The sequence below is a fragment of the Stegostoma tigrinum genome, chromosome 2, assembly GCF_030684315.1.
Source record: "Stegostoma tigrinum isolate sSteTig4 chromosome 2, sSteTig4.hap1, whole genome shotgun sequence".
In the NCBI taxonomy this organism is placed as follows: domain Eukaryota; kingdom Metazoa; phylum Chordata; class Chondrichthyes; order Orectolobiformes; family Stegostomatidae; genus Stegostoma; species Stegostoma tigrinum.
In genome coordinates, this window is record NC_081355.1 from 34,642,794 (window position 1) to 34,665,445 (window position 22,652).

At 40.1% G+C, this 22,652-nt stretch overlaps 1 protein-coding gene across 1 annotated transcript; it reads left to right on the forward strand.

Moving 5' to 3' along the window:
- Positions 1-670: 670 nt before the first annotated feature.
- Positions 671-20,726, forward strand: LOC132206729 (probable 2-ketogluconate reductase). Its single transcript, XM_059641438.1, has 5 exons — positions 671-1,046; positions 4,176-4,347; positions 18,099-18,277; positions 20,353-20,449; positions 20,570-20,726. Exons 1-5 carry the CDS (start codon positions 671-673, stop codon positions 20,724-20,726), a joined length of 981 nt encoding a protein of 326 aa, XP_059497421.1.
- The last annotated feature ends 1,926 nt before the right edge of the window (positions 20,727-22,652 follow it).

Here is a 22,652-nt window from a genome sequence, read left to right on the forward strand (position 1 = left end):
AGATGGATGGACCCCCAAGGCAGGAGACCCTTTAGGAAGACTTGCAGAACTGGGAAATGGAAGTTCCATTGGCAGAAGTAGAGTTGTTGAAGTAGTTAGGGAAGTGTAAGGGTGTCTCAAGATGGAGGCACTCTCAGAACCTGTCTAATATTTTTAAAAATGGAAGTCCTGCAGCCCATGAGGCCAATGAGGCTCTGTGCTTTGAAGTTTGGTGGCATCTTCTCAGAGTAATTGACTGGAATTCTTTACAGTGATCCAGCGGGTTGCCAGAAGGCTGACTTTTAAGCTGCATTTGGCCTCCCTACACAACAAGGTGATGTACACGGGTGCTTGGCCCAACAGTGGTTAGATCCCAAAGTTTTTGAAAACATAACTACAATTGGTCCCACCAAGAGCATGGCCTCTGTGACAATGATCCCACCTCTTGCAAGACAGCTTAAGCGTGGGACTGTTCGAACCAGAAATGCAGATTTCCAATTTTGCCCTTGACTTGACTCTAATCCTGTTTCTGTGTGTCCTGGAGGATTCAACGTAGTTGGTGGGTCAATCCATTTTAGTGCTCTGCCTGCATGATGCAACAGAAGTGAAGAATTGTGAGAAGAAATTCTAGCAATATAACATCCAACTAATTTACAGAATAACATCTTTTATTTCTGCTCCCCCACAGACAATGAATGATCAGGCTCATGCTTTAGTTTCTACAGTAAGTGAAACATATGGTATCCCAGCAAGGTTTGCAGAACTCATCAAGAAACATTTCAAAATCATCTGCTATGAAGAATTCCTGAAAAATGAGAAAGAACTTGCTGATAAAATCCAAGCTATTTTTGAATGGGAATGGTGTCCCATTATAAATGAAGAGCTTCTGAAATCTCTACCATGTTTGAAGACCATTGTAAATCATGGAGTTGGTGTGGACCATCTTGATTTATCTCTGATCCACAGCTTCGGTGTGAAGGTAGCCAACACTCCTCAGGTAGTGGACAATGCTACTGCTGAAATGGGCATGGCCCTAATGTTGGCATCTGCCAGGAATATATTAGAAGGTAAGATAGGGGTTGAAAATGTCAACTATTTTGGCAAAAAAGACATCAGATGATATGGAATCTATAATTTAGAGCTTTAAAACCAAGGAAGGAGTACAGCATACTTTTAATAAACATTAAAATTACATATATATTAATCAGAGAAAATACAGATTGAAATTATTCAATTGTGCATCGCAGAAACATGCTGCCATGTAGACTAACTGCACTTACTGGCTGTTCAAAAGTTTTTTTTTTCTCAGCTGTTTTTGAGCATGACTGGTCAGTGCTACAGTTGGTGAGTTCAGGAAATTTTTAGCCTCTTTTTTGAAAATCTAAGCTTGCTGAAATCTAACATTTTAACTGGAAGTTACTGTATAAATTTCAGGAACTGGAGTTAGGCAGAGGTATGCAAGTTTTCCACTGTAGGACTGCTAGGTTGGTAAATTAAGGAAGCTGGCTTGAATCTTTTTTGGTAACTGGGGCTCAGCTATCTGTTTGGTTTCAGAATTATTACACACTCCAACTTAGTGCAACTTTAACGGAATGCTAGGATTTGGGTGAATTGATGGAGTTAGTGGAAGGAGGTGCTCCTTTAGCTTTTTTCGTATTTTCACCCTGTAGAAATTCCTCATTTTTACTCATCCCTAAAATATCCAATTTATTGTTAAATGAGAAAGAACTGATTTGTTGTAAGGATGACTAATCCTACTTCCACCTTCTAGTAAAAGACTGATATTTCAGGCCTACACCCTTCTTCTAGACCCCTTCTGAAGAAGGGTCTAGGCCCAAAATGTCAGCCTTCCTGCTCCCCTGCTGCTTGGCCTGCTATGTTCATCCAGCTCTACACCTTGTTATCTTCAGATTCTCCAGCATCTGCAGATCCTACTATCTCTCCACCTTTTAGTCTCCACCTTATAGCAAATAATGCTTAAGTTCGATAAGATAAGGAGTCAGACTTTGGATGGAGAACTGTCTACAGTTCTCAGCATCTCACTTCAAAAAGGATGTTAAATACATTGGAAAGTGTGCAGAAGAGTTTTACAAGGAAACTTCAGTTATGAAGACAGACTGGAGAAGTTGGAACTGTTGTCCTTGGAAAAGAGAAGACTTAGACAAGATTTGATTAAAGTTTTCAAAAGTAGCGAATGTCGATTGGGAGAAATTTCATTCTCCTAAAAGGATCAAAATGAGATGTCACAGATATAATTTACAAAAGAACCAAATGTGCGATGAGGAAGAAGCTTTTTCATGCAGTAAATCGAGGGTCCAGAGCGCACTGCCGGTGATGTGATCTGTTTCAATTGAAGCATTGAAGTAAGATTTAGATGATTATTTACATAGAAACAATAAATGAGGTTACGGGAAAAGGCAAAGAGAATGGCAGTCAGTCCTAATACTTGATCAGTGAGCTGGTCCAGATCCAATCGGCCAAAAAGCCGTATCCTATCTGCTTAACAATTCTGTTATTCTCTAATTCATGCAAAAGGCAAATTTAATGCCCTTCCAGGTTGTAACATCTGAAGCAAGCAGTGCTGTTTAACCGGTTGGGGGGTTGCAGAGTGGGAATGCAGCTATCTGCATTCCCTCGTAACCCCACTGAAGTCTGCACTGTAATGCTTGAGAGCAGCTTTCCTGCTTAAAGCCCAGTTAAGTGAGCAGTTTATGCCGCATATTAGAATCTCATCCAGCCACTGCTCCAATTGCAGGAAAAGACTTGTGGCCCAAACTGCTGCCTGGCAGCTTTGACCCTGCAGGTTGCTGGAGGTGAAAGGAAAGATGCTTCTTTTACTGGTCCCTGGTGCTGGTTGGAGAGCCTTCCACCTCAAACAGTTTTTGCTCCTCACATCCACCTTTCCGCTGAACTTTATTAGTCAAGACCCTGTCTCTATAGCCACTCACCAGAGCCTGCCTGAAATGCCTGGAGATCAGTATCCATCACTGAACATTTTCTCCTATGCCTGGCCTCAGTACTGGCCATGCCTACCATAATGGATGACAACCGCAGCACTGTCGAGGTCTTGGCTCCCTGGTTGACCACTCAGACATCTTCTTGGAAAGAGGCAGTGTATCAGGTGTAATAATCAAAGATCTACAGGCTCTAAAAGCAGGGCAAGTTAGCCATGTCCAATCTCACTCTCAGTATTTACATTGCAAAGAGCTTACCTTCAGTGAATAATCCAGCCTGTAATTGTTACAAAAAAAATCTTGAAAATCTGCATTCATTGCCATAATTTATCATCTGCTTTCAGTATTTCTTACAGGCTTTGTTGATAAAGTCCTACCTGGCATAATTGTTTTTTAATAGGTAAAGCTTTTTAAAAAGATATTGTAGAATTACAGTAAAGTTACAAATGTCGCTAATGACAGAAGAAACGTACCTTGTAAAAAAAGTAAACATGATAACATTGAGTCGCTTATCTGATTAAAATTTTTAACTTCTTAAGGTTCCTGTCTTCATGAAAATAATATCTCAAAACTGAATTCAATAGAATTGACTTGAATTTAAATAGGCAGTTTACTCAGAATGGACATCTTTGCATATGGGGTCCCTATATTTGACAAATCCAATTGTTTCTCTTCTGGATGTGGTATTTTACCCATACAGTAGGCATTTATAATGCATAGATTATAAAAGGAAAGCCTTTACATAAGCCCCTAATAGTTACTGAAACCTGATGATGTTTCGTTAGCATGACCACCTGCAGGTTATAGATTAGTAATATCAGATTATTGCATACATCTTCCTTGGTGTGCACCTAAAGCCACCTTATGTTTGGAGGATGCTGTTTGTTGATGCTACAGTGCTGAAGATTTGCATTAGCCCTCTTAATTTAGATACTGCAGGTATAAAAGTTAATTAAGTCCAAAAAGCACTGTGGTGACACTGCAACAGACTTGGCCAATTTGTTGCCAGACTAGGAGGGCTGTTTATACAATATTGTCCTTCAATTTTCACCTTCTTCCAGCTTCTGAAAAACGTTCTGTTGGAATGTTGTCATCCTGAAATGCTAATTCTGTTCTTCTCTCCACAGATGTGTGACCTGCTGAACATTTCTATCAGTTTCTGCTTTCATTTATGAAAAATATTTATTGGTTAGCTATTCAACACATGAATTGCTCCTGTCTACCTTGATTTTAAAATTTTAGGTCAGCAGATTTCAACTTCTCCAGACACTAAAACTTATCCTTTGAATTGCTATGGAGTCGAGGTGACTGGAGCTACTCTTGGGATCATTGGAATGGGACGGATTGGATACAAAGTTGCTCAAAGAGTCAAAGGATCTGATATGAAAATTCTGTATCACAACAGGAACAGGAGGTAGGATTTGTGGGAGGTTCCAACCAAAGATCATTTTATAGCAGTGCATAGATATTATATATTAATAGCATTTGAAATGCATGTTAACATACTAGCACATTAATCCCCAGACACAGCTTTTTATGTGCTCCCTGGATGTTTTGGACAGGATTTAAAGGGGAATGAGGATCTCAAAAATCAAGGTCCCATGTTACAGCTGCCCTGCCATATTAATAATGATGATTGAAACCATAGATAAAGTTCCCCCACAAGAATAGATGGAGGCTGATTAGAAATTCAAAAAATGCAACCTGATTCTGTCCCCAAGCTCCTCAAGAAATCCAAGGCTATACCCAACTTATTGGGTCATCTAACCAGGTTACTGAGACAGTACCATGATGGAAGTATAGATGGCAGCAAAGACACAGAATTTACGTTGGGGTTTGAAGAAACTGGGTTTTATCTTGTTAACTTTTATATCCCAGATATAGCTCAGTATTAGCACACTCGCCTCTGAGTCAGAACATTCTGGGTTCAGTTCCCACTCAAGAAAATGTAGGTTGCTGCACCGATATAGAACTTGGGCAGTGCTGAATTATCAGAGATGCCGTGTTATACCTAGGATGTTAAAACAAGGCCCCATATCAGGTGGGGGTTTAAATATCCTTTGGTACTTTTTTGAAGAAGCGTTAATGTTCACCCCTGAAGCAACGTAGTAAACTAAATTAACTGCTTCTTACCACATTTGTTCGTGATTCTTGCTACGCACATGTTGGTAGTTATGGTTCCTGTGTAACAATTGTGACTACACTTTTAAAAACAGCTTGATTGTCTGTAGAGTGCTTGGGTTGTCCTAATGGTGCAGCGGCAATAATGTAAAGACACACCCTTTCTTTCTGACTGGTGAAGGTCCAAGATTGGATGTTGGATAGGCAGTCTGACAATGCAGTCGCAGTGAGGGTAATAGAGTTTTAAAGTTGTGTACCATCATTCACATGGAAGCTTGTTCTATGCCTTCGGATGTTGTTACTAAAAGGCAATATGCACATAAGGAGAGGGAGCAGCACGAATAGAAGCAGGAAGCAGACTCATCCCATATACCAACGTGTGGAACATCAGTGAAACTTAAAAAAGCTATATGACAATTTTTAAAAGTAATTTTTTGGATTTAAAGTTAGGCTATTCATGGATGCTAGAAAGGATACTTCTATTAAAAATATTTATTTTGGTGAAAAATTCATTTTCAGCTGTATTAGTTATTTCTGACAAAGTGAAAACAGGAAATTACAAACCGGTCACATTAACATCTGTCATAGGGAAAATGATAGATGCTATCACAAAAATGTCATAGCAGGAGTATTTGGATAAGTTCAAGAATAATCAGGCAGAGGCAATATGATTTTGTGAAAGGGAAATCACGTTTGACCAACTTCTTGGATTTCTTTGACAGTTAATGCATGATTGGATAAAGGGGAGCCAACAGATGTGCAACACCTAAGATTTCCAGAAGATATTTGACAAGGTGTCACATGATGAGTTATTGTAGAAAGTACAAGCTGTTGACGGTAACGTATTCGCATAGGTAGAAGATTCGTTGGCTAACAGGAAGCAGACAGTATGAATAAACAGGAATGATGAAACCCTAGGAATTGATGCTGGGATCTCAACTGTTTACAGTTTATATAAATGACTTGGGTTAAGGCACCAAAGGTACAGTTGCCAAATTTGCTGATGACACAATCATAGGTAGGAGAGCAAGTTGTGAAGATGTCGTGAGGAAGCAACAGAAAACTGTATATAGGTTGGGTGAGTGGGCAAGAATGTGGTAAAATGCAAGTGTCAATTTGGTCAAGAAGAATAAAATCTCAAGATGATGCATGGCAATCTGGGTGGCCTCATGTATGATTAGCAAAAGTTTAATGTGAAGATACACCAGGTTATTAAGAATTGCATGTTACAATCTATCGTGAGGGAAATTGAATACAAAACTTGGGAGGTTATGCTTCAGTTCTGCAGTACACTGGTTAGACTACATCTTGTATACTGGTCCAATATTGGGAATCTTTTTTTAAAGAAGAATGTAAATGAATTAGAGGCTGTTCAGAGGCAATTTACCAAGTTAATACCTGGAATTAACTTGTCTTATGAGAAAAAGTTTATAGGCTAGGCTTGCATGCACTAAAGTTTGGAAGAAATTTAGTACTTGATTAAAATGTATAACATACTGAGGGGTGTTGACACGGTGGGTACAGGGAGAATGTTTCCTCTTACGAGAGAATTTATAACTATAACTAGGAGTGACTGTGTGAAGCTCAGGGGTCACCCTTTGAAAGCAGCATTGAGACAGAATTCATCCTTTGTGGGTTGTGGGTCCCTGAAAATTTCTTGCTAAGAAGGTAATGTAAGTAGAGTCAGGTCTGCAGTAGTCAAAAGAGGCCTTTTCACTCATAAAGTCTGTTCCAGTCAACATAGCTATTCTAATCCCTTTTTCCAGGACTTGGCCAATACCACTATATGCCTTGGCATCACATGCACAAGAAATGTTTGAGGGTTTCTGCCTCTACCATCCTTACAGTGAGTTTCAAATTCCCAACACTGATATTTCCTTCACATCCACTCTAAAGTTCTCCCCGTGTCTGTGTGGGTTTCCTCCGGGTGCTCCAGTTTCCTCCCACAGTCCAAAGATGCGCAGGCTAGGTGGGTCGGCCATGCTAAATTGCCCGTAGTGTTCAGGGGTGTGTGGGCTATAGGGGAACGGGTCAAGGGGCGGTGTGGACTTGTTGGGCCGAAGGGCCTGTTTCCACACTGTGGGGAATCGAAATGTAGGGAATCTAATCTAAACCTCCTGACCCTGACCTTTTAATTATACCTTTGGTTATTGATTCCTTCACTAAGGAGAGACGTTCCTTCCTGTATAACCTGTTTGTGCCCCTCATAATTTTATACATTTCAATTGTGTCCCTCTGCTCCAAGAAAACAATCCCACTCTATCCAATCTCTCTTCCTAACTAAAACACTCGAGGCCGTGCAACATCCTGCTCAATCTCCTCTGCGTCTTTTCCAGTGCAATCCAGTGGATTCCAGAACTGCACATAAATACTGCTGTAGCCAAAGCAATGTTTTGAATAGTTCCAGTGTAACCTCTCTGTGCCTCAGCTAATAAAGCCAAGTATCCCGTATGCCTTCTTAGTCACTTTTTCAACCTGACCTGTGATTTTTAGGGACTGGTGGACATGTACATCGAGGTCTCTACGATCCTTGGTACGTCTGAGGAACGTAATGTTCATCATGTATTCACTTGCCTTGTTTGTCCTGCCCAAATGCATGACCTCACACTTAATTTCATTGAATTCCATTTGCCATCTGACTTACCCATCTATATCCTCTTGTACTGTAAGGCTAACATCGTCGCTTTTTCTGATCCCACCAATTTTCATATCTGTGAACTTACTGACTGACTCTCCTATATTCAAATCTAAACCATTTATATACCACAAACAACAAAGATCCCAGCACAGATCCCTGTGGAATCCCACTGGACACAAGTTTTCAGTCGTCCTAATGACAGCCCTCCCTGATCACCTCTGCTTCCTGCTACTCAGCCAGTTCTGGATCAATCAGCCATATTTCCTTCATTCTTACTGGCTCTTAACTTCATTGTTGGTCTCCCACGTAGGACCTTATCAAAAGTCAGGCTGAAGCCAAAGTAGACTACACCAAATCCATTCCACTTATCTGTACACCTGGTTACTTCTTTGAAAATTTATATAAAGTTGGTCAGATATGACCTCCCCTTAACAAAACCATGCCGACGGTTCTTGATTAATCCCTGCCTCTCCGAGTGCAGATTAACTCTTTTCTGTTCCTCAGAATTGCTTCCAATAGTTTCTCCACCTTGAGTTTGTACTGATTGGCCTATACTTTTCTGGTTTATTCTTTGCTCTGTTTTTAAATAATTGCACCACATGGGTGTTCTCCACTCCTCTGGCACCTCTTTGGAGTCCTTAAATTTTTTTCCAGGTAGATGTAGGTACAACCTCATTTAAGAAAGTGTAAGATGTTATCTCCTGTAGATGGGAATGTGGTTTTGAGGTTACTGTTTTATGGTTTTATAAATTTGAGAAATTATAATTCTTAAATCAAAGAATATTCTTAATGAGAAAATAATGGCTGTTCTGAAACACTGTCCAATTGCACTTAACCAAAATTTGCAGTCTAAAATTTCATGTTTTTGATTACAAAAATGACCATGACCTGGAAATTGAAGCATAAAATCAATTCGGACTACTTGAGCAGATTGGTGATTCCTGTGAAAGTGGAACTTTATGCATAGCTAGTCAATTATCATAGTAACTACAAAACCTTAACTATCATATAGTTGCACTGGCTGCTGTCCTAATTTAACTTTATTTCAATTTAATGTTTAATTTTGCTTTGTTAAGTTAGTTTTATATTAGACAATATATATATACCGTTGGTATTTGCTAAGGTAATGATCATCCAAGGATTGTAACACAAACTCCAGATTCATGTCATGTTTGTATTTATCATTCAAGGCACTTTTCACAATATCTAACTTACTATAATTTGCTAATGAGTATTCACAGATCACAATGAAATAAGAGAACAATGACTTATCTAAATATTTTTAAGTTACTGGGCCAAAGGAGATCACTGGAGACAAGAATTAAATAATTGCTGTGTAAATTAAAAGAAATTGCACATATATATCAAGTTGCCACATGCTAAGGACATCGCAAGTGACTTCTAATGACTGGGGTATTACTAGAAAATGTCACAGAGACAGTAGGAAATGCCGATGCTGGAGAATCTGAGACAAGGTGCAGAGCTGGATGAACACAGCAAGCCAAGCAGCATCAGAGGAGCAGGAAGGCTGATGTCTCTGGTCTGGGCCCTTCTTCAAAAGGACGTTCAAAAGATGTTGGGGATCACCGGGTTCAGTGAGTGGGAGGAAGGAAATAAGTATTAGGAAAATGGTTTGGGCAAATTGATGGAATTAAAGGCCGATAAATCCTCAAACATGTATAACCTACATTGAGTACTAATAGAAGTAGCCCTTGAAGTAATGGATGCAAATGTGGTCATCTCTGAAGGTTTTACAGACTCTGGAATGTTTCCTATGGATTGGAGGGTAGCTAATAGAACCCTGCCGTTTAATAAAGGAAGTAACCAGAAAACATACAGACCAGTTAGCCTGACATCGGTAATGGGGAAATACGAGTGTCAATTATAAAATATTTAACAGCAGAGCACTTGAAAAACAGTGAAGGATCAGTCAGCATGGATTTACAAAAGGCAAATCGTGTTTGACAAATCTACTGGAATTTTTCTAGAATGCAAACCACCAGTGTTCGTTAGGTAGAGCCAGGGCATGTAATTCACTTTGATTTCCAGAAGTGTTTAAGTAAGGCCCACTCAAGAGATTAGTTGTAAAACTGAAGTGCATGGATTTGGGATAGTGTATTGACACGGATAGAGATGAAAGATATGAAACAAAGAGTAGGAAGAGCAGGTCTTTTTCTGTGTGACTAGTGGAGTAGCACAGAGATCAGTGTTTGGACCCCAGGTGCACTCAATATATATTAATGATTTAGATGAGGGAATTAAGCAGAATATCTTCAAGTTTGCAGATGATACAAAGCTGGGTGGCATGGTAGCCTTTGAGGAGCATGCAGAAAATCTTCAGTGTGGTTTGAACAAGTTGAATAAGTGGGCAAATGCATGGTAGATAATGTGTAATGTGGATAAGTGTAACATTATCCACTTCAGTAGCAAGAACAAGAAAGCAGATTATTATCTGAATGAATGATGATAGATTGGGAAAGGGGAAAATGTATTGAGACCTGGATATCCCTTTACACCAGTCACTGAAAGTAAGCAAACAGGTTCAGCAGGCAGTGAAGAAGACCTTATAGAAAAGGATTCGAGCACAGGAGCAGAGATGTCTTGATCTCGGTGAGTTCACACCTGGAGTACTGCGTACAGTATTTTGTCACCTTAACTGAAGAAAGATATTCCAGCGATGGAGGGAATGCAATGAAGATTTACCAGACTGATTCCTAGGGTGGCAGAACGGATATGAAGAGAAACTGAATCTGCTTGATTGTTCACTGAAATTTGGAAGAATGAGGAGGGCTGAACAGGATCAACACAGGAAGAATGTTCCTAGCGATTGAGGAGTCCAGAATCAGGGGATACAGTTCTAGGATGTGATGTAGGCCATTTATGACTGAGATGAGATATTTCTTCACCCAGAAAGCCTGTGTAATTCTCTGCCACAGAAAGCATTTGATGCCACAACACAATATTCTCAAGAAGGAATTTGATTATAGTTCTTCGGACTAAAGGAATGTTCTTTGGGCTAAAGGAATCAACAGGTATGGGAGAAAGTAGGAACAAGGTACTGAGATGGAGGATCTGCCATGATCATATTGAATGGTGTACCAGGCTGAAACAGCCAAATAGCCCACTCCTGCTCCTATTTCCGATGTTTCTAAGCCCCAAATATGTGTTGTAACATGTATGAACTTGCTGATTTTTTTTAAAATTGAGCTCTCATATCTTTCCCTTTTGTTAATATAATTCTTTAATTTAAATCGGTGATAAATGGTTTTAGAAGAAAAAGCCATGTTCTTAGCTCATCACTGTATGCTTGGTTGTGTGCAAATAAGCTTGTGTTTTAGACTTCTTGTGCTGCAATGATAGTGTCCATACCTTTGAGCTGAAAGGACTGAGCTTAATACTCACCTGCATAACATGTGCCATAACACACTTGAACAGGCTGATTATAGTCATAGTTATACAGCACAGAAACAGGCCCTTAGGCCCAACTTCTGCATGCTGACCGAACTAGTCCTATTTGGCCCATATCCCTCCACACCTTTCCTATCTATGTACCTGTCCAAAGATCTTTTAAATGTTGTAACTGTACCTGCCTCCACCACTTCCTCTGGCAGCTCATATTCTACATGCTCCACCCTCTGTGTGATGAAGTTGTCCTCAGAGTCTTTTAAATCTTTCCTCTCTCACCTTAAACATATGCCCTCTAGTTTTGGATTCCTTTACCCTGGGGAAAAGACCTGATCTATGTCCCTCATGATTTTATGTAACTCCATAAGGTCACCCCTCACCCCCCTATGTTCTGGTGAAAAAAGTCCCAGCTTTTGTAGGCTATCCTTAAAACTCAAACCTTCCATTCTCAGTAACATCCTTTGTAAATTTCTTTGCACCCTTTTTGGTTGAATAACATCCTTCCAATCACAATGTAACCGGAATTGTATGCGGTACTCTAAACGTGGTCTTAATAGTGTCTTCTACAGCTGTAACATGATGTCCTAACACCTATATTCAATACTCTGACCCATGAGGGAAAGTGTCAAAGGCCTTCTTCACCACCTTGTGTACTTGTGATGCACTTTCAAGGAATTATATATCTGAACAGCTCACATTTATATGAAAAGTATAAAGAGTTGAGTTTTTGGGAGGGCCTATTCCTGCTCCTCTTTTCTATGTTGCTACAGATCAGACTCCATTGGCAACAAACACTAAATGACCAAATAATTTGGTATTTTACGGTTGCTGGTTGAGGTAAGGATGTTGCCAGGACATCATCAGTCCCTTTGCATCCATTTGAACAAAGAAGTTTACTTTTACATATCAGTATTTTTAAAAAAACACATACCAAGCAGCTTGTTATTAACTGGGCCAAGATGATGTCTTTGGGAATTTGGCTTAAGTGGAACAGAGGTATACCAAGTTAAGCAGTGATTTTTAACAGTTAAACATGAAATGTCAGTATAAAACTTAATCATAGTGGAAACCAAAGGTTGCAATCCCAGAGGGATAGAACACAAATTAAAAGATTTGCAAAGAATCTTGGCCTGCTCAGCTTAAAAATTGTTCACTTCCAATTTTAATATTCAATATTAAATCAGGTGTAATCCCTTAACAGTACAAGGAATATGAACTGACAACACCCTTTTAAAACAATAATTCAATTTTAATTTTGGAACATTTGGTGCTTCCTTTTCTTCTCAGTACACTATTCTTCACATAATATAATATAAACATAAATGTGCTGGTTTATTGCTTCGCAGCAGTTCCTAGCATACGTTCCTGGCTATAGGTTCTTAGTCTAGCCCAGGGCTTGTGCACACCTAAGGGTTGGAGTCCAGAGCGAAGCTTCTAAGATTGATTTGTGTGATCACTGTCGCACGTCGGTATCAACCTCCAATAGAACTGGGTCACTATTTGACCAGATGTTTATTTTGAGTGATTCTGATTAGGATGTTGCTAAGTAACTTAATTGTTCTAAACAGGTGGAGTTTCCAGAGTGTGGATTCCTGGATAACAGGCTATGAGTGCTATTAGAGATAATGGGAACTGCAGATGCTGGAGAATCCGAGATAATAAAGTGTAGAGCTGGATGAACACAGCAGGCCAAGCAGCATCTTAGGAGTGTTCATCCAGCTGTACACTTTGCTATGAGTTCTCTTATTCAGTTTAGGTTTAGTTTGACTTGTTTGCTGTCTCAAGTCCATGTACTGGCAGCAACTACAGCAACTTGCCAGCCCGGATTCTGAAGAAAATTTTATTGTGGCCAAAGCTTTGCTTTGTTTTGAGGTTTTGTTATAGGTTGACATTGATTCCGTCTGTTCAAGATATGCAATTGCCTTCATACGAGTGGTGTTCCCCAAGCTCAGTTGGATTAGCGAGAGTGTTCACTTCCTTCGGAATACTGCAACTTATGCTCCACTTACCATATTTTCCAATAATAAAGCTTGTCGCAATGCCTGTTTGAAGTCCAGTTGGGCTTCATGTAGTCAGTACTCTTGCATAGTTACACCAATAATCCCATATATCAAACAGTCTCCCAGCATCTCATTAAGTAATAAACCAAAATCACATGCCTCTGCCATTTTTCAGAACCTAGTCAAAATTCCAGATACGGTTTCCCTAGTTCTGAAATTGCTGAGTAAAATGATTGCATCAGAATTATTAGCTGCTTGGCGCCAGAACATTCCTTAACAAAATCCATCAACCTCTGAAAGGTTTTAGTATCTGGTCCCTCAGGGAAAGTCAAGCTCCTAAAACTAAAAAAGCTGCAGGCCAACAAGCTGTTAGGAAAATTAAACATTGGCTTTCATCTGTCCCAATGTCATTTGCCCGGGAGAAAAAAACCCATTCTTTCCACAAACCGGACCTACTTGTTGATGGCAGGATTGAACAAGTCAAATTTCCAATATGATGCCAGAAATGCTTAACCCAACTCAAAGACCATTGCTAGTGAATTTCTTCAAGAGCATGCTTTTCTTCCATTGCCATTGAAATAATCCCAAAGAGGCCTGTTATGAATGCACTGGGGAACATATTGGCTCTGTGGTTAGTACTGCTGCCTTGGTGCCAGTGGTCTGGGTTCAACTCCCAGGTGTCTGTGTAATGTTTGCACATTCTTCCTATGTCTGTGTGGGTTTCTGAGTGCTCTGATTTTCTCCCACAGTTCAAAAAGATGCTCGTCAGGTTCAGTGGCCATGCTAAATTGCCCACGGTGTCCAGCGATGTCCAGGCTAGGTGGACTAGCCGTGTGAAATGCAGAATCACTGGGATAACTTAGGAGGGGGTTGGATGCTGTTCAGAAGGTCTATTTGTGGACTCAATGAGTGGGCCAAATGGCCGACTTCCACACTATTGATATTCTATGATTTATTTACACGTGACTGATCCAGCTTGCTCTGCACCAGCTTTGTGAACAGGACACCTGACACACCTGTTCTTATCTGTCAGCCAGGCTCTGTGATTGGACCAGATTAACAGCTCCAGTCAGGGAACTCATTGTATGAGGTCCGCCTGGCTGACCTAATTACTACTACAGTGCACACAAAATTGCAGCACCTCACGGTGTGACGTTTTGTTTCATGTTGCTTCAGATACATTTGCTAATCATCCTTTAAATCTGTGGCCTTTTTGATACTGTCCTTTCTGCTGCTCAAAGCAGTTTCTCCTTGTTTATCAAAACCTTCCATGAATTTGAGCACATCTACCAATTTCAGTTTAACCTTCTCTACGCTAAATAGAATAATCCCTGTGTTAGTATCTCCCAGCTCTCCATGAAAAAGAAGTTCTCATCCCTGATAACATTCTGGTAAAACCTTTTTGCATCTTGTCTCAAACTTAAACAGTAGTACTCAACATTTCCTCATGGAAGCCCAAAGTTTTCATAAACACATCACACAGTATCCTATGCTCCAGTACTCAATGCTTCTATTGATAAACCTGAGAATCCCATAAGCTTTTTAAATGGCCTTCTCAACTTTTACTGCTCCTGAGGTGCAGGGACAGAAATCATAGATCCCTGACTCTGCCCCTGGTCTGAGCACAGCAGGCCCCCTTGAGCCCTGAGCCTTAGTTATTGGATCTTCATGCATACATCTCTATTCTCTTCTCTCTTGTTTTATTCTATGTATTATTCATCAATTCACCACCTCAATTCATCACTTTCCACTTCAAGGACTGGTAACTGACTAGAGATAACACTTCCAGCACTCAGTCAGAAGGAGATCTCACTCAACAAGCTGTCAGCTAACCGAGTGACCCGCAGCTCTGTACTCCCAGCATTAGTAGCCAACAGTAGGACAATAAGCAGTCAAATTCCTGGTTTTCGGGATTAGATAAGTGCAGGCGATGCCATAGCAGGAGGGAACATTCAGCCTGGACAAGTGTTGAGAAAGAGATGGGGATCTGAATAGAGAGGAAATATCCATCTGAACATAAACTTTGAGGGGGACATTTGATGTGGAAAGGAGATCATGGAGGGAGGTGCCCTTCTTTCTGCCCGAGGTCTAACGAGGTGACTTGCCGAATTTCCATTTCTGCCCCTGAGCTCTTGCGAGCTGGACAGGGAACAGCCCTTAACAGTCATGGCAAGAATGGGTGGGCAAGCCAAACCTTTCCTATCCCACTGTGATATTGTTGGTAGGTTGTGGCAGTGGCTGGATGGTTGGAGAGCTTTGGGACATTTTATGCCTTTCCTCTACAGCTGCAAACTCACTGACCTGGGCTTTCAAAATTCTGAACCTAAATTCTTCCCATAAGTGAGAACCATTTCTCCACATCCATCATATCAAACCACTACGTAGTCTATAAAGGTCCTTTTTGCTGATGTAACCTTATTCATCTCCACTTACCAGAAAGTACCTTTACCCCTGATCACTGTGTTATTGGGCACTTAAGCCATTGGAATTCTCTACAATGTAGAATTTTGATTTTCATCTCCAGCAAACCATCGCTTCACTGAACTAAGAAGCTGTTCAGGTGTTATTCCAAATGTTAGTGTTTTCCCAGGTCACCTTGATATGGGTTGGTGAGCTCCTGGTAGAGGCATTGATTGTCCTTCTTGTTCATTGTCATTGTCATTGTCATTTACAACAGTAACAAACACAATTGTCCCATTATGATGTCCAGTAAACCTGAGAAAAACTGAGGAAAGAAGCACAGAAGATTTTTGTGAACATTAATGAAGAAAATTGACGCCAATACAAGCATTAAAATGGTGAAAATTGGAAGGTATTGTTGATATAATTGAATGTTGGCCCATCCATGATATACAACATCAGAGATCAAAAAGAGTATTGCTGAGGTTTTTCTCTTGTTCTGAATCAAATAAAGCTGTTAAAGCAAGCTATAATCAACATGTACCTACATATGAGGAGCTAGTCAGTGCTTTACGTGAATGGTTTTCTCCAAAAAGTTCAGAGAACCCTTTCTCCAGCCATGTGCTCATTGAAAACATAAAATTAATGAGGAAAAGCAAGTGACTGATCCACGTATATTTTCTATTTTATGATTTTCATGTTTTAATGTCATGACATTAGGTTATCCTGTGCACAAAAAAACTGACCATGATGCTGCAGAAGAAAACTGAGAATCTTGGTTACTAATTAATCTCTGAACATCATCCATCTCTGACCAAATGTACAACACAGACAAAATGGGCTCACATTGGCTCTGTTCACCAAATTCAAAGCTGGCAAATGAGAATGAGTGAATTTGGTTCTATTGCTTTAAAACAGAATAAACAGAGATTAATAGTACAAAAATACAGTTGCTGGAAAAGCCCAGCAGGTCTGGCAGCATCTGTGAAGGAAAAAAACGTAGTTAATCCTGTTCTGAGGAAGGGTCACTAGACCCGAAACATTAACCCTGTTTTTTCCTTCACAGATGCTGCCAGACCTGCTGGGCTTTTGCAGCAACTTTGTTGTCGTTGTTGTTGTTCCTCATTTACAGTGTCTGCAGTTCTTTCGGTTTTTATATAGATTGAGAGTACTTTTGGGTGATTGGGAAAATTAAGCACCCAAGGTTATTTAAGTTTATTGTAGTTCAGTGAGCAGAATAATTCATGAATGGGCAAGGAAATTTCTCAAGAGTGGTTTCAACATGTTTTGCACCCTTGGTAAAAAAAGAATTTATTAAAATAGGCAATACTGAAAATAGTGAAGCTTTAGGCCAGCATAGTGACTCATTGGTTAGCACTGTTGCCTCACAGTGCCAGGGAACCAAATTTAATTCCATCCTCGGGCATCTGTATGTGTGGAGTTTGTGCATTCTCCCATGTCTGCATGGGTTTCCTCTGGTTTCCTCCCACAGACGAAATATGGATTGGCAACAGTATATTGACCGTAGTGTTCAGGAACGTAAAGGCTAGGTGGATTGACCATGCAAAATGAATTATTACAGGGATAGGATAGGGTTGGGGGGAGGGGATCGGTCTAGGTGGTGATGCTCTTCAGAGGGTCAGTGTGGACTCGATGTGCTGAATGGCCTGCTCCACAGTGTTCGGATTCTATGACCCTATTCTATTGCTAGACAATTGTTGACCTCACACTCATAAACCAGGGTTAGCGAACAGTTAACATTTTTCCTGCCTGCAAATGAAACCTCATTAGTGTATCTTCTGGACCTTGGCGTTATCCAGATTTTGACATGCGATTAAAGAAGGGATTTCGTGAGAATGTTAATCAATTATGAAGGCATTATACAGAACCTTCAAAACCTCTAAGCGTAAAGAATGTAATCTTGAATGTGAAATAAGTGAAAAGTGAAACTTACAAGGGGGGTCAGTGAAAATTCAATGTTCTGTTTGCAAAAGGCTCTTCTGATAAAGAAACTTCTGAAGGATCTAACCTAAGATCCTTCATATTTTGACTTACTGTTGAAGATTCAAAGTAAACAGTTTTTACTTCCTGAGTAGCTACATGTCATTTTATATTGTTTCTTTGAAAGTTTGTGCTACAGATATTGTACTGTATCCCATCAATAAATGTAACTCTGCTAATGAGCATGTTTGATTAACCAACATGACCTTTTTCTGCACATGCTAAATCATTAATATTTTGCTGAAGTTGTATCCTCTCATTTCTTCCTGGATTTCATCAAGTGAAGAACAGTACTGTACCACAGTACCCCAACTGTGTTTGAATTGAAGATCCAAATAAACATTACAGTACCCTGGTATTTTTCTGTTTCAGCAAAGGGATTGAGAAATTGTCACTATGGAACAGATGATCTGAATTAGAAGGCTTCAATTTAATGCCCCTTAGAAGGCACACCATTGGCGAAGCTGGATAGCGAAAAGATTTATGAAAGAAAGGGGGGGATTTTTCACAGAATCATTAACTAATAATGAAAATGCATACAAGGTCCTAAAATTTCACAATCTTTACAATAATTATAACACTTGCTTCATCCATCTGTAGGACTGAGGAAGAAGAGAGGCTGGTTGGGGCTTGCTACTGTGCAAAAATTGATGCTCTCCTCCAGGAATCAGATTTTGTCATGATAGTAGTAAACCTGACCCCTCAAACTACCAAGATGATTGGAGAAAGAGAGCTTAGACTAATGAAACCAAATGCCACTCTCGTTAATATCTCCCGCGGTAAGGACATATATATATATATATATGTGATTGCTTGTTTTGCAATGTGTTATGATGAAGTTTCTTATTTAAAAGGTTTCTGTTTATATAATTGTATTAAATCTTACATAAAATTACACATTTCTAACTCAGAAAATCATCAAACACTTAATTTTTTGGACTGGTTGACAGGATTCCATGGTTTATAATCTTCATAGGTGCACTTATGGATTTCACTGATCAATAATTTCAACCATTAGGTCTCTGAGGAGCAGTTATGTGATTATGTCAGCTAAAAGTGCTGTACCTGTTTCCTTTCATAGGGGCTAGCTTTCCTAATTATTAAGGATCAAACAGGACTGGCCAAGATACTTCTTGTATATCAGAACATATTACAGGGATTTCCATGTGCCAGTAAAATTCATTGGTCTTCGAACAGAGTGGATTACCCATTGTCAAGGAAAGGTCAACATTACAGCATAGTATTTGTATAATTGCAGTCATTGTATAATACATAGTAATTGTATAAATTTTCAATGACTGAGCACCATGTTTTTAGAAAAGGCAGTTCACAGAGGCATAATCAGACCAAAGATAAGTATGATTCATGAAGGGAGTTTTAAGGTAGGAGCTTGTAGAAGGATGCAGAGCTGGAGGAATGTAAGAACCAAATTTCAACATTTGGACCTGATTAGCAATTGGACAGATTCTGAGGAACAACCATAAGTGGTGGGCAGGCTAAACAGAACAGCAGAATGTCACAAAGGTACAGAAGGAGAAAAGCATGAAAGAATGAGTATCTGAAATCTGGGGGACCGTGGGTCACTGTAAGAAAGCCTAGGTTGCGGAGATCTTAGGTTGTGTGAGCAGGATCTTTCAGACCAGAAGAGATCGAGTTGCTTTTGATGGGTTGAAGCTGAATGGAGAACTGGAAGCCATATAGAGAGCATTGGAATGTGAATGGAGGTAACTAAGCCTGCATAAGAATTTCATAAGAAGATGCACTGAAAAGAGTCAGAGGCAGATGATACTTTGTCACATCATCCAGCAGGAGTTCATGGTCACACAAGGGCCTATGTGGTTTGAGCTTTGTGCACAAAGCTAACAGCATCACCTCCAGTCAGAGGGAACCTGGATGACGATTCCTATGTTTGAATACCCTGTGCACAAAGTTTAACAGCCAAAAAGGGGTCTGCTAGTGGCTGTGCCTGAGAGGTGGCTCCTTCAGAGGGAGTCAATTCTGTAGAATGTCTGGGAAGTATGCATCATATGGGCCTTTGCACTAGGCCTTTCAGGGGCCTGTAACCTTCATTGTTACCGTCTCTAAAAGCCCTCTGAAGTGTGTGTGCTGCAGCCTGCTTCCTCACATGTCAAGTCACTTAGCCTGCCTACTCCAAGTGTTCTTGCGACCATCTTCATCCCATTATACACTTGCAATTTCCACATGGAAGGCTATAGTGAACAGTCCTCCTCCAGTGTCTCCTAGCCTGACTGTGTCGGTGAGCCCTCAGATATTCACAGCCACTTCTCAGTGGTCTATAGTCCATCAACCTAGAAGGATTCGCACTTCCACAAATCTAAATCCAACCCATCTGCATTCATCCACAACTGCCATTCAGGCCCAGGCACATGAAGTGAACATGCCTGCTGTTGTCATTTCATGGCCCTACCTCTTCAAGCTACAGTATTACTGACTTGTTCTAACCTAAACTGCAATTCAACCAAACAGCCTTTTCCAGGGAGAGACAAAATAGACACAAATCAAAAAAATGGCCTGAGAAGATAGTGGTTACCTGAACCAATCATTTGCTTTTATGCCTCACAGATGTAAAAGTTTTTTTGAGTTATTGAATTCTTTAAAATTTTAACATGACAGATGTGTATCAGATGTAATATGTTTTCCTGACTGACATTTATTTCAATTAGAATGAATAATATGGTCTTCATGATTGCAGTAAAACATTCTTGAGATAAATTCACTCAAAAGAAATGTTGCTAAAACTGTATAACTTATACTTTGCATGCATATTTAAAATCTGTGTTCCACATAGAGTAGAACATGCAGTCAAGTTAATCGAGTTGTTTAATATCCCAAGGTGGAGTGATTGATCAGGATGCTTTGGTGAAAGTGCTTCAGAATGGAGTTATTCGTGCAGCAGCACTAGATGTTTCTGAGCCAGAGCCCCTTCCGAGGTATGTTGTCACATTCATTTATTCAAATTATCAAATACTTTATTTGTAAAGTACAAATCTATAACCTAGGTACAGAAACCCATTTGACATCGCAACTGTCTCATGTGTTTTTTCTAAAAGGAATCATCCTTTACTACACTTACCAAATGTCATTCTGACTCCCCACATTGGAAGTGCCACTGAAAAGATGAATCGTGAAATGCTGGAAGGAATGATTGAAAATGCTTGGGCCGCTGTTCGTAGTCTTCCCATGCCTCATGAAGTGCCACTGTCATAATGGGTGTCAGCAGAAGAGATTTAGTGATTCTTTGATTCTAGTACATTGCAGTAATGATCACCTCGGCATCAGTTTATTCAAAACAAGAGTTTCAACAGCTGTGGTGAAGAAATAGTTTCTACACCCTGTTGTGACCCAAAATAATACTGGGATATTCTTCTTTCCTCCTTGCATATTAATTCCTAAAATTTAGGCTAACTCTCACAGAGAAGCACAAGAGTCATCATGCAGACACAACAAGAATTGACTTAACAAGTAAAACATTGTGATCCTACTTCTGCCCACTGAAGCTTTATTCAACAGACCCAGCACAGGCACAATACTGAGACACACCTCTGTTTATTGAAATATCAGCACAGCCTGGTGATGAGTGGACAGCCCCTTGACCTACACTCCATTTTCACCTTCCCTCTCACCCCCTAGATATCCCTCATCTCCTCACACCCCTGAGCTGAGTCATCCAGTATCCATGATAAACTGTCAACCTCCATAATAACATTGAGAAATCCTTGGGAAAGTGATAAATCAGATAAAATAAAAGAAAACTTGAATGTCTCTTGAAAACCATGATCTCTGAACAAATCAAAATTTGTAAATGTAATAAAGCTCTTATTCTGTTTGACCATTGTGTGAACTACCCCTGCTCAGCAGAATCAAATAGTTGATTTGAAAGTCAGCCAACTGTTCATAGTGAGATTCTATTAAAGAACTGAGTCAACCAACTTTCTTAGGCTGAATTCTGTCAAGACACTGAAGACAACCAGAGGCCCAGCCATTTGTCAGAGCAAACAAATGGATCAACTGAACTTCAAGGAAACCATCAAAAGCTACAGACACATTTCTAACTGTCAGGTCAAGATTTCACCGTAGTACATATGAAGGTAAGAAGCAGGAGCAAAAGTATGCCTCTCAAGCCTGCTACTATCCATTACATTGTGGTGGATCTCCTCGTGGCCCCAACTTCACATTTCTACCTACCCAGATAACATTTGACTGCCTTGATGGTCAAGGGAGTACAACAGTTCTATAACCCAGAGTAGCATGTTATCCAAGGATGATGTACTCCAATATTTCTGAAGACTTTTTCTATTTTCACAATAATGTTGATTCCATCATCAGCTTGCCAGATGTCAGAGGTTGACAACCTGGCAACCACAGTATTTAATGATCACTCTCTTTTCTGACACAAATTGCACTACCACTCACAGCATTGGTTATGCCCATCTCTAATACAATGTAGTAGATATGAATTAGACAACATCTTTTGTTGGACCTTTCGTACAACTCCCACCTCCAAACTGTGGTTCCATACAATTTGCAATACCTGACTTACACTGCTTTCCAAAACTGGCCCAATTCCATCAAAGTTGTGGAAGGTTTGAAAGAATCGCTTTGGCAATTATGCCTATAAATTCAGGGTAATAGAGAGAGCGCTCAATACCTATGCCCTTAACCTGCACCACTGAAAATTCAGAGATAACAAGGTGTAGAGCTGGATGAACACATCAGGCCAAGCAGCATCAGAGGAGCAGGAAGGCTTATGTTTTGGGCCTAGACCCTTCTTCTAAAGAAGGGTCCAGGCCCGAAACATCAGCCTTCCTCCTCCTCTGATGTTGCTAGGCCTGCTGTGTTCATCCAGCTATACACCTTGTTATCTCAGATTCTCCAGCATCTGCAGTTCCTACTAACCGCTGAAAATTCATACTGTTGAGAATCTCACATTCAGGACCTGCACACCATTTTTGAAACCACCTCAATGCAATTCAGCCACAAATAAGGGCTTGAAAATCCAGTGCACAGTGCTGCGTGATTTAAGGTGAGATAGTCGTCAGAACTGGCTGATGTATCCCATTTCAAATTATTTGGCACTGATTAAATTCATAAACATGAAAAGAAAGTTCCCACACTCCAGAGATTCACAATGGC